At 51.5% G+C, this 13,650-nt stretch overlaps 1 protein-coding gene across 2 annotated transcripts in view; it reads left to right on the plus strand.

Moving 5' to 3' along the window:
* The window catches only part of LOC100721808 (telomerase protein component 1-like), a 47,819-nt gene extending 36,447 nt beyond the window's left edge, over positions 1–11,372 (plus strand). For both annotated transcript variants that reach the window (XM_063229828.1, XM_013154519.3), the window contains exons 36-55: positions 84–208; positions 330–429; positions 622–777; positions 893–1,105; positions 1,211–1,364; positions 1,469–1,681; positions 2,289–2,449; positions 2,688–2,801; positions 3,505–3,612; positions 3,961–4,093; positions 4,186–4,262; positions 4,367–4,499; positions 4,632–4,768; positions 4,915–5,048; positions 8,576–8,716; positions 8,857–8,953; positions 10,337–10,442; positions 10,546–10,739; positions 10,820–10,924; positions 11,137–11,372. In XM_063229828.1, the coding sequence (XP_063085898.1) occupies positions 84–208; positions 330–429; positions 622–777; positions 893–1,105; positions 1,211–1,364; positions 1,469–1,681; positions 2,289–2,449; positions 2,688–2,801; positions 3,505–3,612; positions 3,961–4,093; positions 4,186–4,262; positions 4,367–4,499; positions 4,632–4,768; positions 4,915–5,048; positions 8,576–8,716; positions 8,857–8,953; positions 10,337–10,442; positions 10,546–10,739; positions 10,820–10,924; positions 11,137–11,259 (2,724 nt within the window). In that variant the 3' untranslated portion in view covers positions 11,260–11,372. The remainder of the gene's footprint in view (positions 1–83; positions 209–329; positions 430–621; positions 778–892; positions 1,106–1,210; positions 1,365–1,468; positions 1,682–2,288; positions 2,450–2,687; positions 2,802–3,504; positions 3,613–3,960; positions 4,094–4,185; positions 4,263–4,366; positions 4,500–4,631; positions 4,769–4,914; positions 5,049–8,575; positions 8,717–8,856; positions 8,954–10,336; positions 10,443–10,545; positions 10,740–10,819; positions 10,925–11,136) is intronic.
* The last annotated feature ends 2,278 nt before the right edge of the window (positions 11,373–13,650 follow it).

A 13,650-nucleotide genomic window follows, 5' to 3' on the forward strand; every position in this document is an offset into this window, starting at 1 on the left:
GCCTTGGTTTCGTTTGGGGCTGGAGTGGTTGTAAGGGAAAGTCAGGAAGAGGCCTGAGCCACCCTGCCCGTCCTGCCCTACAGGAAGAGAAGTCTGTCATGAGTGGCTGTGATGGGATCTCCTCCTGCGCTTTCCTCTCAGACAGTGACCTGTTCCTCACTGCCTTCAATGGGCTGCTGGAGCTCTGGGACCTGCAGCGTGGCTGTCGGTGAGTGGTACCTCATGGCTCTGGGAGAGGCTTCTCCCTTTGAGAAGCCCAGGAGCAAAGGAACGAGGAAGCAGTTGTGAGCACTGGGACCCAGGGTCTGACTGTTGTCTTTCTGGGCCAGGCTGCTGCAGATGCAGGCTCACCAGTACCAAATCACGGGCTGCTGCCTGAGCCCTGACCGCCGGCTGCTGGCCACCGTGTGCCTGGGAGGCTGCCTAAAGGTGATAACAGAATGACCGTTGCAAATCAGCCTTGCACGTTTTTCCCCTCAGCGTGGCTGAACTGCTGCCTGCTTGGCCTGGGGAGCCCTCGCCTGCTGCAGCAGGGCCCTGGACGAGGTGGCGGCTGGGCTATGAGACTGGAAGCTCAGCATCTGTACTTAGCATCCCAATCCTCCACTCTGTCTCTTCCAGCTCTGGGACGCGGTCCATGGGCAGCTTACCTTCCAGTACACATGCGCCAAGCCCCTCAACTGCGTTGCCTTCCACCCAGAGGGGCAGGCGCTGGCCACTGGCAGCTGGGCGGGCAGCGTGACCTTCTTCCAGGTGGACGGACTGAAAGCCACAAAGGTCGAAGGCTCCCAGGAGCTCTTGGGGAGGAAGCATGTCTGCCTCAGTGCCACTTTGAGTTTTGGGTTCTGCTAAATGTGAGCCCTGAGATTTCCATATCTACTTTCCTGTGTAGGAATTGGGGGCCCCCGGAGCCTCTGTTCGAACTTTGGCCTTCAATGCACCTGGGCTGCTTGTGGCTGTGGGCCGGCTGGACAGAACAGTGGAGCTGTGGGCCTGGCAAGACGGGGCTCGGCTAGCCACTTTGCCTGCCCATTGTGGCTGTGTTTCTGCTGTGCTTTTCCTTCATGCCCAAAACCAGTTGCTGACGGCTGGCGAGGATGGCAAGGTCTGGCTGCAGGGGGTTATGGTGGGATACGTGCGTGACTGTCATCTGAGTGAAGGACCAGGTGGTCAAGGTGGGGTGTATTTAATCCGTTTTCCTCGCTCCCAGGTTCAGGTGTGGTCAGGCTCTCTGGGTCAGCCCCGGGGATGCCTGGGCTCCCTTCCCCTGTCTCCTGCCCTCTCGGTGGCTCTCAGCCCAGACAGAAAGCAGGTGGCAGTTGGGTACCGAACAGATGGTGTTAAGATCTACAGAATCCCTTCAGGTACTGAAGTAGTGGTGGATGGATTGTCACAACCTTGGAAAGCGGGCGCGTTTACCTCAGCCTGTTCCGAGTGTCCTCCTCCCCGCCTCTGTGTCTTTCTCCAGGTTCCCAGTGGGTCCAGTCTGAAATGCTAGACGCGGCGGTGTCTGCACTGGCCTGGCTGAGCCCCCAGGTGTTGGTGAGCGGTGCAGAAGACGGCACCCTGCGGGGCTGGCTGCTCGAGGAGAGCGCCCTGCAGTCCCTCTGGCTCCTGCCTGGAAACCAGAAGCCAGTGCTGGGCCTGGCCACCTCCCCGCAGCTCCTGGCTTCTGCCTCAGGTACTCCTGAGAGGCAAGGGTTTCCTGAGGCTGTCTTTTCACGCTCACTAATGTGGTCCTTCTCCTGGTACTTTATGTGTGAATTTGTGCAGATGGGTGTTGTTTTTACACACTGCAAAGTCCTCCGGATGCATTTATCTTCTCCAGTCATCTTAGACCTTTCCTTCTCCTTCCCTACGTCCCTCTCTGGGACCTCTGCACCCCCAGTAGCCCCCTTGCATTTCTGTCTGTGGAGGGAGAATTTATAGTAGAAACAGGTGGGCTTCCCTGAGAAGAGCTGCAGATGTGGAAGTGACAAGAAAGAGTGGCCTGGTCCACTCGTGAAAAGGACTCGGGAGCGGGGCGAAGAGGGCATGGGTGGAAGTTAGACAGCCACAAGACGCCCCCTTGCTGAGTGCCCCTGTGGAACTGGAGCTCCACGCTGCTCATTCTCCCAGGATGACTGGCCCTGGCCCAGCACCTCGCCACATCCTTTCAACTCACTTTTTGCCTCTCCCGGAGCCCTACCTCAGGCATCATGCTCAGCCTCACAATGGCCTTCTGCCCCCGACTCCCAGGCCTCTCTTGTGTCCTCCTCAGCAAGCCTTCCTTCCTCTTCCCCACGCAGAGAACTGCACAGTACGGCTCTGGCCCAAACAGTCGCTGACACGGCGGCTCAAGGCAGGAGATGTGCCCTGTGCCACTGAGCTCCCGGGACACGAGGGCCCTGTGAGCTGCTGTAGCTTCAGCGTGGACGGAGGCAGCCTGGCCACTGGAGGCAGGGATCGGGTGAGCTGCCAAAGGATGCGACCCCTGGCTCCTGCTGCCCCCTGCTTCCTAGACCCTTAAAACCCGTTTCCCATCGCTTCCTCCTGCCTCTTGCTCTGCCCAGTCTCGGGCCAGTCTGTCCTCTGGCACTCTGTTACCCCCTTTCCCTGTTCCCTGAAAGCTTCTGGCTCAGTGTGGTCTGGTGCTCCTTCCTGCTTCCTGTGGTCCTGAGGGCTTGCTCTCCTTGCAACCTATCCAGAGTCTCATCTGCTGGGATGTGAGGACACCACAGAGCCCACTGCTGATTCACACCTTCCGTGCCTGTCACCATGACTGGGTCACTGGCTGTGCCTGGACCAAAGATAACCTACTGGTGAGTGAGGCATGGGATAGCACAGAGCCTGGAAGGCTTCCTGGCAGAAGACAGAACTCTGCATTCTATTCATGTACCCACTCTCGTAGGCACAGTAATTCCTCCTGAGGACCATGTATGTAGCCGACTTGAGCTGAGCTGTCTGCATATATTGCCACACTCTGTCAAAATGAGTCTCATATTCCATCCTTGGGGCTAGCAAAGCCCAGGTCCTAGTGTGGAGTGCCCACGTGGTCCTCTCCCATGTCGTCCTCAGTAAGAGATGAGAAAAGAGGACATGATCTGAAGTAGGTTTGTCTCCATCAGTCCTGTCCAGTCTGTGCTCTTCTTGGCACTGGGGTGTTCTGCCTCTATCTGGATTTGTTGATGACATTGTTTGATTAACAGGTACTGCTGTGACTGTCCGTGCCCACTGAGTAAGACACAGAGAGCTAAGTCCTTTTTAGAGGTACACAGAGCCCTCTACAAAGCATGCCACACGGGCAGCTTACCGTTTTCCTCCTTAATAGTTGAGAAAGAGGAAACCACAGCTCAGAGAGGTGATGCTGTCAAGATTGCTAAGTGTAGAGTGCAGGAGCCAGGGCTGAGCCCCGGGAGAGCCCCTGCTGCTCATCGGGGAGCTTCCTGTGCCCCGCATTATGTTATGACATAAGAAAATGCTAGAGGGGTGCCCAGGGCTTATTCCTGTGCCTTCTGACTGCAGATCTCCTGCTCCAGTGATGGCGCTGTGGGGCTGTGGGACCCAGAGTTGGGACAGCAGCTTGGTCATTTCCTGGGTCATCTGAGTGCTGTGAGCGCCGTGGTGGCTGTGGTGAGAAAGCACTGGGAAGGTCGCAGACTGGGCTTGTCTGCGAGGATTATGGGGTCTTTGGGAGCTGGGTGCATTGGCTGTATACTCGCAAAGCAAAGGGCGGGGGAAGAGTGACATGTTTGAAACTCCGTTATGGTGTGGGGGTTAATGTGGGAGGCAGAAGCGGGAACATGCAAAGAGCATCTCAGTGTCAGGACAGGGGGCGGGAGTGCGGTCCTGAGCCTCACAGCTCCACTGTGCCTGAGTTCTCCTCCCTTTTCAATGGCTTCCAAGTCTCAGATGCTCGCCCTCCTCTCTGTAGAGGAGTCCCACTTGCCACATGTGTTCTGATCTTATGCTCTGGGGCAGGAAGAGCACGTGGTGTCTGTGGGCCAGGACGGAACCTTGAAAGTGTGGACCCGTGGAGGTGTGGAGCTGACCAGCATCCCTGCCCACTCAGGACCCATCAGTCAGTGTGCAGCTGCTCTGGAGCCCCACCCAGGTAGCGCAGTGTCAGCCACCTGCTCTTCCCCGGGCCTCTTCTCTGTGCCCTGCTTGTTTCCTCCTCCTGACTCTGTCTTCTTGTCGTATCAGCCGGACAGGCTGGCTCAGAGCTTCTGGTGGTGACTGCTGGACTGGATGGGGCCACACGGCTGTGGCATCCACTCGCAGTAAGTGCTATGCAAGCCCTGGGGCTGGGGCAGTGGGGGGTTATGGGTGGCAGCACTCTGTGGGGTCACTGCCCAGGGGTGCAGCAGCATCTCTGCTCCTTTAGGCTCAGCAGACGCACATCCTCCCGGGACACAGCGGCCCGGTCAGTGCAGCTGCCATCTGTCAGAGCTCAGGTCTTCTGCTGACTGCCTCACAGGAAGGTTCAGTGCGGCTCTGCGAGGTCCCTAAGGAAGCGGGTGAGTGAGACCTGGAGAGATAGGTACAAAAGAGGGTTGGCTGCCAAGGCAAAGAGCCGGGACCACCTGGCTGGTACCTCAGGTATCTTAGGATGAGCCCAGCTTCTAAGGGTCACATCCTTTCTTCCTCAGATGACAGCAACACACCTAGGAGTTTTGCAGCCATCACCTCTGTGGCCTGGGCACCGGATGGCTCTGTGGCCGTGTCTGGAAATCAAGCTGGGGAATTAACCTTGTGGCAAGAAGCCAAGGCCGTGGCCACAGCGCAGGTGATTCGGGCAGCCTCCTCTGTCTGTGTGTGTTCTCCCAGCCGCCTGTGTCATGCTGGTGGCGGGGGCTGAGGCTGCATGTGCATTTGGATGGAAGCTCAGCTGGGCTTTCAGAAGGACTGAGGTGAACTTGTTCCACATACCAGGCTCCAGGCCGAGTGAGCACCCTGCTCTGGTTCTCAGCGGACACCTTCTTTGTTCTCAGTGGTGATGAGAAGATTAGCCAGTGGCGAGTGGAGGGGTTCGAGGGGCAGACAGGCTCGACTTCCAGAAGACTCAGGTGAGACCGGGGGGCTGGGGAAGGTGATAGGAAAGCAGGTTCCTTCACTGGGGCTCTCGGCAGATCGCTGCTGGTTTGCTTGAACGGGTCAGAGGGAGGCTAGGTATTGGCAGGAAATGCCTTCTGCTCCTGGCCATGTCATTTTCAATGAATTCTCAACCATCTAGTTGATGCCAAGGTCTGGGCCCGGTGAACCAGTTCCAAATGAATTTTATTCAGTTTTATTTATTAACAGTACTAGGGATTCAATCCAAGGCCATACTGGTCAACATCCCCAGGTCATTTTTTTTCTAAGAGATTAAAGAAAACAAAACAATAGAAATGATACAGGATTTTGAAACAAAATTGACAATAGTCACACATTTCATATTGTTATCTTCAAAATAGTCACTCAGAATACAAAATATATACAGGCATGGAAAACATCAAACAGTGTAAGTAATCACAGTCTGTTTCCCTGAACTAAAGAGAATCAGTAGTGCATTTTTCTTCGCTATCTTGCTTTTCATTTTGAGACAGGATCTCACTAAGTCTCACTTTGCCCAGACTGTGCTCACACTTAAAATCCTCCTGCCTCAGCTTCCTAGAGAACTGATATTTTACAGGCATCTAGGAGCACACCCATCCACCTTTACATTTTTAACTAAAGAAGCTTGCTATTGTTTGAGAGGCTGTAGAGGAAGAGAAATTATAGGAAAGAATTGATATTTGAGGTTGGGCACAAGAAGGAATAGGAGTTTTGTAAACCAGTGATTTAAGGTGTTGGTGTTGGTGAAAAAGAAGCATGAGTGGAGAGCATGGAGCACGAGTTTGTGTTGTACTTTGTGGTATAGTGAGATCTTGAGCTCCTGGAAGGAGTAGGGGAGGATGAAGGGAGGGGAGAGCATTAGATTGGAAAGATAAACTGAGGCCAAGCTGTAGAGGGCAGCATACTAAGACTTGAATAGAAAGGATTACACACACATGCAATCTTACTACTAGGGAGGCTGAGGCAGAAAGATCACTGTAAATTTGAAAACACCCTAAACTACATGTGAATTCAAGTGACCAAGTCTCCAAAAAAAAGGAAGAAAGAAATGAACATTGACAAATTTCATGCTGTTTGGGTTCTTTTCTTGATTGCTTTTTTGGTGCTGGAATCAAACCCATGGCCTGACATGATAATAAGCATAAGCATGCAGGCTGCCCCTGAATGACACTGCCAAATCCTAGCAATCAGAACTTTAGTGACAGACGCTGGATATGATGGAGCACATACAGCTATAATGGCGGCACTCGGGAGGATGAGACAGGAGCATATGGAGAATAAAGAAGTAAAGAAATAAAAATGTAAGAAGAGAATTCCAGTGAGAGAAACTCTGGTATATAGAAAACCCTTTCCCATCCTCGTCCTGGTCCAGGAAGGTTTCTATTTATAATCCCAAGGAGAAGTTACTGGAATTCTAGTGAGGTAATTCCAATCTAGCACTTCCTGTGCATCCCAGGGGGATAAAAAAAGTCACTGAGACAGACATACAGTTACGGGGAGCCAGTGAGTCCTAAGTCCAGCCAAGATGGTGGTGCACCGGACCAGAGGCCACACCCAGACCTAGCTGGGGTTTTACTGATTCTCCATGAGGGGAGTGGCTCAGGGGTGAGCGACAGTGAGAGTGGCTGTGGTGAGCTGGGCTGGGTAGGGGGTCTGAGATCGCCTCTGCGATATGCAGGGGGTAAGAACTGCAGAGGGAATCATTTGCATAATGCAGCTGAGGTAGTAGCTAATAATTTGGGGTCAGTGCTTTAGCTCTGGTGTACACTCCATTTTCCCCTGAGAAATCAGCCTCTTTCTCGAGGCTCTATCCTAGCTCACAGTGTGGAGCACAGCTCTCCATCATGCTTGACTCAACCACATTTTGGGGGAGTCACCGGGTGGGGTAACACTGCCTGGTCCCTTTGCTTCAGAGATTACACATCAGCTCCTCAGCCAGCCCAATTTACATTGCTTAAAGCCAATGGAACTGACAGAGAACTAGCCCAGCCAGCTCTGTACCTGTCAGTACATGGAGCCAGGGCCAAGTTTATCTGAAACGGTTGCAGCTGCTCTTTAGCTTTCCTTTAGCCCTGACACTGAGATGTGCAGAGCTGGCTGCATTAAAGCAGTTGTTCCCTTAAACGGCTGGAAGAACCTGATCAAGCCCAGCCTGTGTACCAGTGCGTCTCAGTACAGCAAAGTGGCTACACCTGATGTGAGGAGCCTCCCCCCACCCCACCCCACCCCCCCGCTGATAAGTGCCATGGGGCTCCAGCAGGAGTCTGTGGGAGTCCAGGGCTGGGACATAAGATGACATCTCTGCTGTGCCCATGAAACTCTAAATGAATTATATCTTCCTGGGATTACAAGTGCCAGGTTTGCATATATCGAACTGTCCATCGTATTGCTAACTGGGGAGCCTCGGTGCTTGGTGCACGAGTGGCTCTGTCTCCTTAGGGCCGTGCCTGTCAGGTTTCTCTTCCCGTGCACTGTGCCATGACCTCGACCCGCCACCCTTATTGGTACCAATAAAACCCTGGGCACTGGGCCAGCCCCGAGCTCCATCCACTGCAGAACTCCCGTCACTTTTCATCTCTGAGCCACATTGCCAGGTGGAACCCTGAGCCCTCTACAAGACCCTTCCCACGGGGCCACTTATCACGGATCCCAGATGGGGCTCCAGTCTCCTGCCGAAGTTCGAGCCCAGAGTGGGAACGTGAAAAAGAGCAAGAGACAAAGTACAGGGGTGCATAGCAGGGATGGGGCCACCAGTTGCTCTCTAGGAACAAAAGGCCCTAAATCTCCAACTAGCTACCGTTTTATGAGCCAGTATAGGGGAAATGGGGTGGGTGCTTCTCCAGGAAGGACACACAGGCAGTGGGACATTGGGCAAGTTTAACATCATAAAGGAAACAAGCCAGGATTCATCCCCACACGTGGGTGCTAAACTCACTGACCTAGAGGAAGGTGATGTCCACATTCCAAAACCAGCCCACAAGACAGGCAGAGCATGGAGCACCTAGGACGGATAACACATCAGTGGAAAGTGTCTGGTTCTCCACAGGACAGTAGTTGTAACCAAAGGGAAGGAGACCTTTCCCAGCTGGTGCTGTAGCCCAGAAAAGGCACACTGTAGGCCCTGACCTGGGAGGTGGAAATGAGAGGAAGGACACTGCTACGTGAGTGCACTGCAGGTAGAATCCACAGAGCTTGTTGATCAGCTGGAGTTAGGAATGGAAAGAAGAGATAAGAATGCTATTAGTCCTAGTTAGACAAGGAAAGGGAGGGGAGGATGAATATTAATACTGATAAAGGAAAATGGGCTTATCTAGCAGGCTCAGGGCCCTGGGTTAGATTCTTGGCAGCATCAAAACAAGGAAAACGAACAGATCGGGTGGGAAGGCAGGCATTTTGCTTTGTCCTTCACGTGTGAAGGATGCATGCAAAGCTGTGGAAGCCAGTAGAAAGTGAAGTCTGTCTTCATGTGATCTTTTTTTTTTTTTTTTTTGAGCTATAGTCTTCACCTGAATCAAGTTCTGCAAGAAGTTGGAATCTTGACAAGTCTGGAACTGGCCCCCGATGGTCTTTCTCTCATCATGGTCACTGCAGATTTGAAAATACTGCAAATGACACCTGGGAATTCTCCACGGGTGATTGCGTAAGATCCACAAGGCTTATTCCTCCTGAGCTAAAAAAGGAAAGCTATGATTTAGTATTTCCCTGAGTTTAACTTAGAAGAAAGCCTGGAACCCTAAATCCAGGTAGTCTGGGTCAGCCTCTCACTTTCTTATACCCCAGGCACAAGTTTGGGATTCATCCCATCCTGCTGTCCACACACAAGGAGTATGGTGTGTTCTACCTGAATGCAAAGGATCCTAAAATTCTTTTTTTCCTGGTAAGTTGTATAGAGCTATGCGTCACACATTTGTTGAGAACCAGTGTTCTTATATATTGGACCACATGACAGAGGATCAAGGGAAGGCATGGCCGCTGGGACCACATCCCCTAATCCTTCTGTCAAGCAGCTCTGCTGTAGAGTGTGACTTACTGGTGTTTCCTGTTAGAGTTCAATCAAGAGAGTTCAAGAAAATTTTTTAAAAGTTTAATTTTCTCTCTCTCCCTCCCTCTCTTTCTCTCCCTCTTCTTTCTTTCTTTTCTGAAACACTATCTTATTTCTCCCTTGTGTAGTTCAGGTGGGCCTTGAACTCACTCTGTGGCTGAACCTGGACTCCATTTCACAGTAATCCTCCTGCCTCAGTCTCCCAAGTGCTGGGAACACAGACATGCGCCACCACACTCAGCTACAAGTGTTTCTAATCGCATTTTTCCTTTCTCTCTCTGTCTTATTGCTGTGTTACCAACTTAAGGGCAAACACTTTAACTTTGTTGTGATGTGTCTCAGTTAAATCATGGACATGCATTTTTTGTGCCCAAGCTGGACATTCTAGTCCTCTGGAAGCTGCCTGAACCCTGGCCTCACCTAGTAAAGTTATTCACAGAGGCTATCCTTGACCCAGTATCGCCATTGCTAATCCACAGCTGTGCATCATAAGTGCATGTGTTCTCCAAAAGAGAATCACAAGACTCTCTGGAGCAGTGTTGGTCATTAAGGCCTAGACAACCTAACATGTCTGTAAACAGGAAGAATGTATAGCATTTCAGTGTGTTTAAGCAGCAGAGTTGTTCAGGAAAGCTTGTGGCAGTGAGTGTAAAGGAGAGTAGCCACACAGTGGACATGGTGGCCCATTTCTGTAATCTCGGCACTTGGGAGGTTGAGGCAGGAAAGGTCTCCGTGAGTTCAAGGCCAGCCTCCGTTCCATAAACGAGTTCAAGCCCAGCCTGCATTATGTGGTACTATTCTATCTCCAAAAGGAGAACAGGTACAGAGCAGATTTACCTCAGGCCCTATCCTGGACCACAGTAGCCAGACACAGTGGTCTGTACCGCAGGATTTCCTTTAAATTCAATTTGAGGATAAGCAGGACTGTAATATGATGACAGAAGTCACAATATTGCTACCTCTCAGGGTGGCCCTGTGCTGGCTAGGGAAGGGCAACTTGTGATTGAAGGCAGCGTTGTGTATCTTTTGAACTGGGGCCCATTGGGTGGTTTAGGGTTATGTAAAGTCCCATGAGCTGGACGTTGAACCGTTGTATCCTCTACCATGTCGATGTTGTAGTTTGGCTTTAGAAAGTTCTGATCATCCTAGAGCAGAGCACTGTTGCTTCAACAGGCAGAGCTGTGTGCAGACTAATCAATGGTACCTGTGCTTTCACAGAAGCAAAAGGAAACAGGAGAGTTTCAGAGCAATGTGCACTTCTACATGCACTATAAAAATCCTAGTGGGACCTCGGTAATGGTCACGCAGGCCAAACCCGAATCTGGTGAGCAGAATGGGAAGCCCTGAGGGGCCTAAGATGCCTTGGGGAGGCAGGCAGGTGCAGGGAGAGGCAAGGCAGGCTCCTAACTCTGCCCTCACAACGGCAGAGTCCTCATTGCTGCTTGCCACCTCTGAGGGAGTGCTGTGGACCCTGGCTGGATGCACCTGTGGAGGAAAATGGACCACAGGTAACATCTGGCAGACAGAAGCACTTGAAGATCAGGTTTCAGGGCCAGACCCATCAGATGCCAGCATGGACATCTCGTCGAGTACAGAGTTAAAGATGCAGCAGTGTAGAAAGGTGAGTTTAAGGACAGGTAGGGGAGGAGGTGGTGAGCTGACAGCAGAATTCAGGGTGACACTCTTCTCCTCCTCCCGTAGGTTCACTCAGACTCTGTCACAGCCCTCCATGTGCTGCCTGAGTTGCTGGTGACAGGTTCAAAGGACAGAGATGTCAAACTGTGGGAGAGATCCAGTATGCGGCTGGTAAGTGTGTTTCTGTTGGTGTATAGTAGCGTGAGTACGAGCTTGGGTAAGGGAAGGGACAAGATGAACATTCCATTTCCTTCCGCTCTTTTTGGAGTGATAATACCTGCTTCTAAATAAAAGGCTTTTGTTTGTGAAAGAAAAAATTAAGTGCCTACGCAGAGCCTGGGTGTGTAGCTGGCCCTCACCTCCCGGTTTTCTTCCTGTTTCAGCGCGGCCTGTTCAGATGCGAAGGGGCAGTGAGCTGCCTGCAGCCCTGGCTGGGCCCTGACTCCACCCTGCGGCTCGCTGTGGGAGACACCCAGGGCAACGTGTACTTTCTGTCCTGCGAATGAAACTGTGCTACTCAGGGGAATCTTGGTCACTTGTGCTAGAGATGCAAAGCCTGAAAAATACTCCAGCTACCTCCTTCCTAAGAGTATGCAAATAAAGTGCCAGCCTTTCTTCAGTGCAGCCTGGTCTGTGCCTGGAAGAATCAGGGTGTTCTCCCCATTTCTTTTCTCATCTACCATCAAGGCCTCATACAACTGCCTACCATTAGTAGGTGCTTTCTGACACCAGGGTTTGGAGATTCCCGTGTTGGCAAGACCTCATCTCCTGCCTCCTGACTGGGGAAAAGGAGTCACTTAGCATCACTTAGTTTGAAAAGACAGCCAAGAGCGCCCCTTAGGTGAAAAACAGCAAGGGGAGGAGGTGTGCGGCACAGGGCAGCAGGGCAATCAGCAAGGGCTGGGGTGCACCAGGACAACACCAGCTGCGCTCTGGGAACAGCCTGTGTCGGTAGGGAGAAGGACACCACTGGGGCAGGACGAGCCTCGCCTTCCCGCATGTTTCCCAGGCCTTGCTCGGTGGAATGACTAGCATTGCTGGGAAATGTGACACAGGTAGAACTTTCTCAAGCTGAAATTTACACCGCTCACACAGGATGAGAAGTGGAGCGATCACATGCGTGCACTTTACAAGCACTCTAACCCTCTTGGTGGTATGTAAGGGTACTGGAAGAATGCATTTATGAAACAGAAGACTTCTGTGTATTTCACGGTCAATTGAAGGGCTCTGACCAAGTTTCTGTTCTGGAGCTTCTGCTGAATTCGATTGACAGTGACAGTGTCTAAAAGCGAGCTGCGCCTCTGATGAGCAGAGAGCCCGAGTGATTGGTACACCTTAAGGCACCCTGATCTAGTCGAGAACACCCTCCGAGGGCCGGCTCACCAACACGGTCTGTATTGCCCTAACTGTGCTCACTGTTAGGGCCCCTCCCCTGGTTCGCCCAGGATTTCTAAATTATGATAAACAATTCCTTTGTTTCAAGACCTGCCTGCTTGTCCATAAATGAACTTGGTGCTTATAACCAATTTTGTAATGATTCGTCGTTTGCTTTATACCTCCCACTTCTGAATTCTGTATGAACTGAGCTCTCTGTACACTCACTGCTACTGTGTTTGTGCGATTCTCCCACAACATCCTGCTGGCGTGAAGACACAACCGTCTGCAGCTGTAAAGACTGAACGCTGCCGCCTTTTCTCCTCGGTACAAAGACTCTTCCCTTCAGTTTGATATTCCTGTGGGAAAGTTACGAAGCCAAGACAGACCAAACACAACTGAGAGGAAGACTCTTTGCACTGAGGTGTTGAGAGGACTGTACTTGGTCTCATACGTGCTGACTTCTTTGGGGTAATTTCTCAAAGGCAGCAGCAATTCAGTTTATACACAATTCAGAAGTGTGAGGCACAAAGTCACAGAATGCCTCATAATTGGTGACATACATTGAGTCATAACGACAAGCTGAAATTATTTATCATAATATAGAAATGCTTCCGGAAGGAGGTGAGGGAGACTTACAGAGTGAGCACAATTAAGGGTACCACCATAACGGAGGAAAATCCCGGAGAGGGCCCTTGAATTAGCCCAGGTGCCGTAAGGGTTAGACAATTACTCTGACTCCGTCCTCATCATATATGTGCAACTAGGGTGTAGACACCATCAGGGTCAAGTGAATTCAGCAGAACCAGCAGGACAGAGGCTGGGTCAGAGGCCTCTAGCTGACCATGAAGTACCTATAGCTTTGAGTCTCATGCATCCATTCTTACCTTATGCTTGTGCCCCAACAGTTAGGCTTGGGAACTTTTCTGCAATACTCTAAGGAAAAGTTCCAGAACTTTCTTATTTTGCTAGAATCCTAAGCTATAGGAGAGATAAGTCATTTAAGCCCCTTCTAATGGTTCAGAAAAGAAAGGTTTGTGCCCTAGTGTAAATTACTGGATAGTATGTTGGTCTAACATGGCAAAAGGCCACAGCAAAAACAACGCTTCACCTGATGACCACTTCCTCCTCCTCCTTCAGCCCTGCCTACAACTTCCTCCTTCCTATCCCGTGCCCATGAGGAGAATTCCAGTCACTGCCTTGTGTGTCACCTCTGCCCGCCCCAAGTGCTGCTTCTGGTCAGCGGTCACAGAACCTCAGCCCCTCTGTACCCAGCAGTGGACAAGCCAGCCCCATGAGCTGTGCGCCCCACATCCTCAGTAAAGGCCTCCTTTCCTTTCCATTTGCTTCTCTATTGCACCAGGAAACCCTAGCAAGAAGCAGGAAACATCTGCTGGGACCAAGCACTTAAGGACTCCCTGCCCTCAGGAGACAAACGCAAGAAAATAAAAAGTTTAAAAAGAGCTTAAGTACTTGCACACAGTCGTAACACCATGACAAGCACTCCTCTCCTGGGTAGGCAG

The sequence above is a fragment of the Cavia porcellus genome, unplaced genomic scaffold (assembly GCF_034190915.1).
Source record: "Cavia porcellus strain 051 isolate PalLab524CR breed Dunkin Hartley unplaced genomic scaffold, mCavPor4.1 scaffold_18, whole genome shotgun sequence".
Taxonomy (NCBI): domain Eukaryota; kingdom Metazoa; phylum Chordata; class Mammalia; order Rodentia; family Caviidae; genus Cavia; species Cavia porcellus.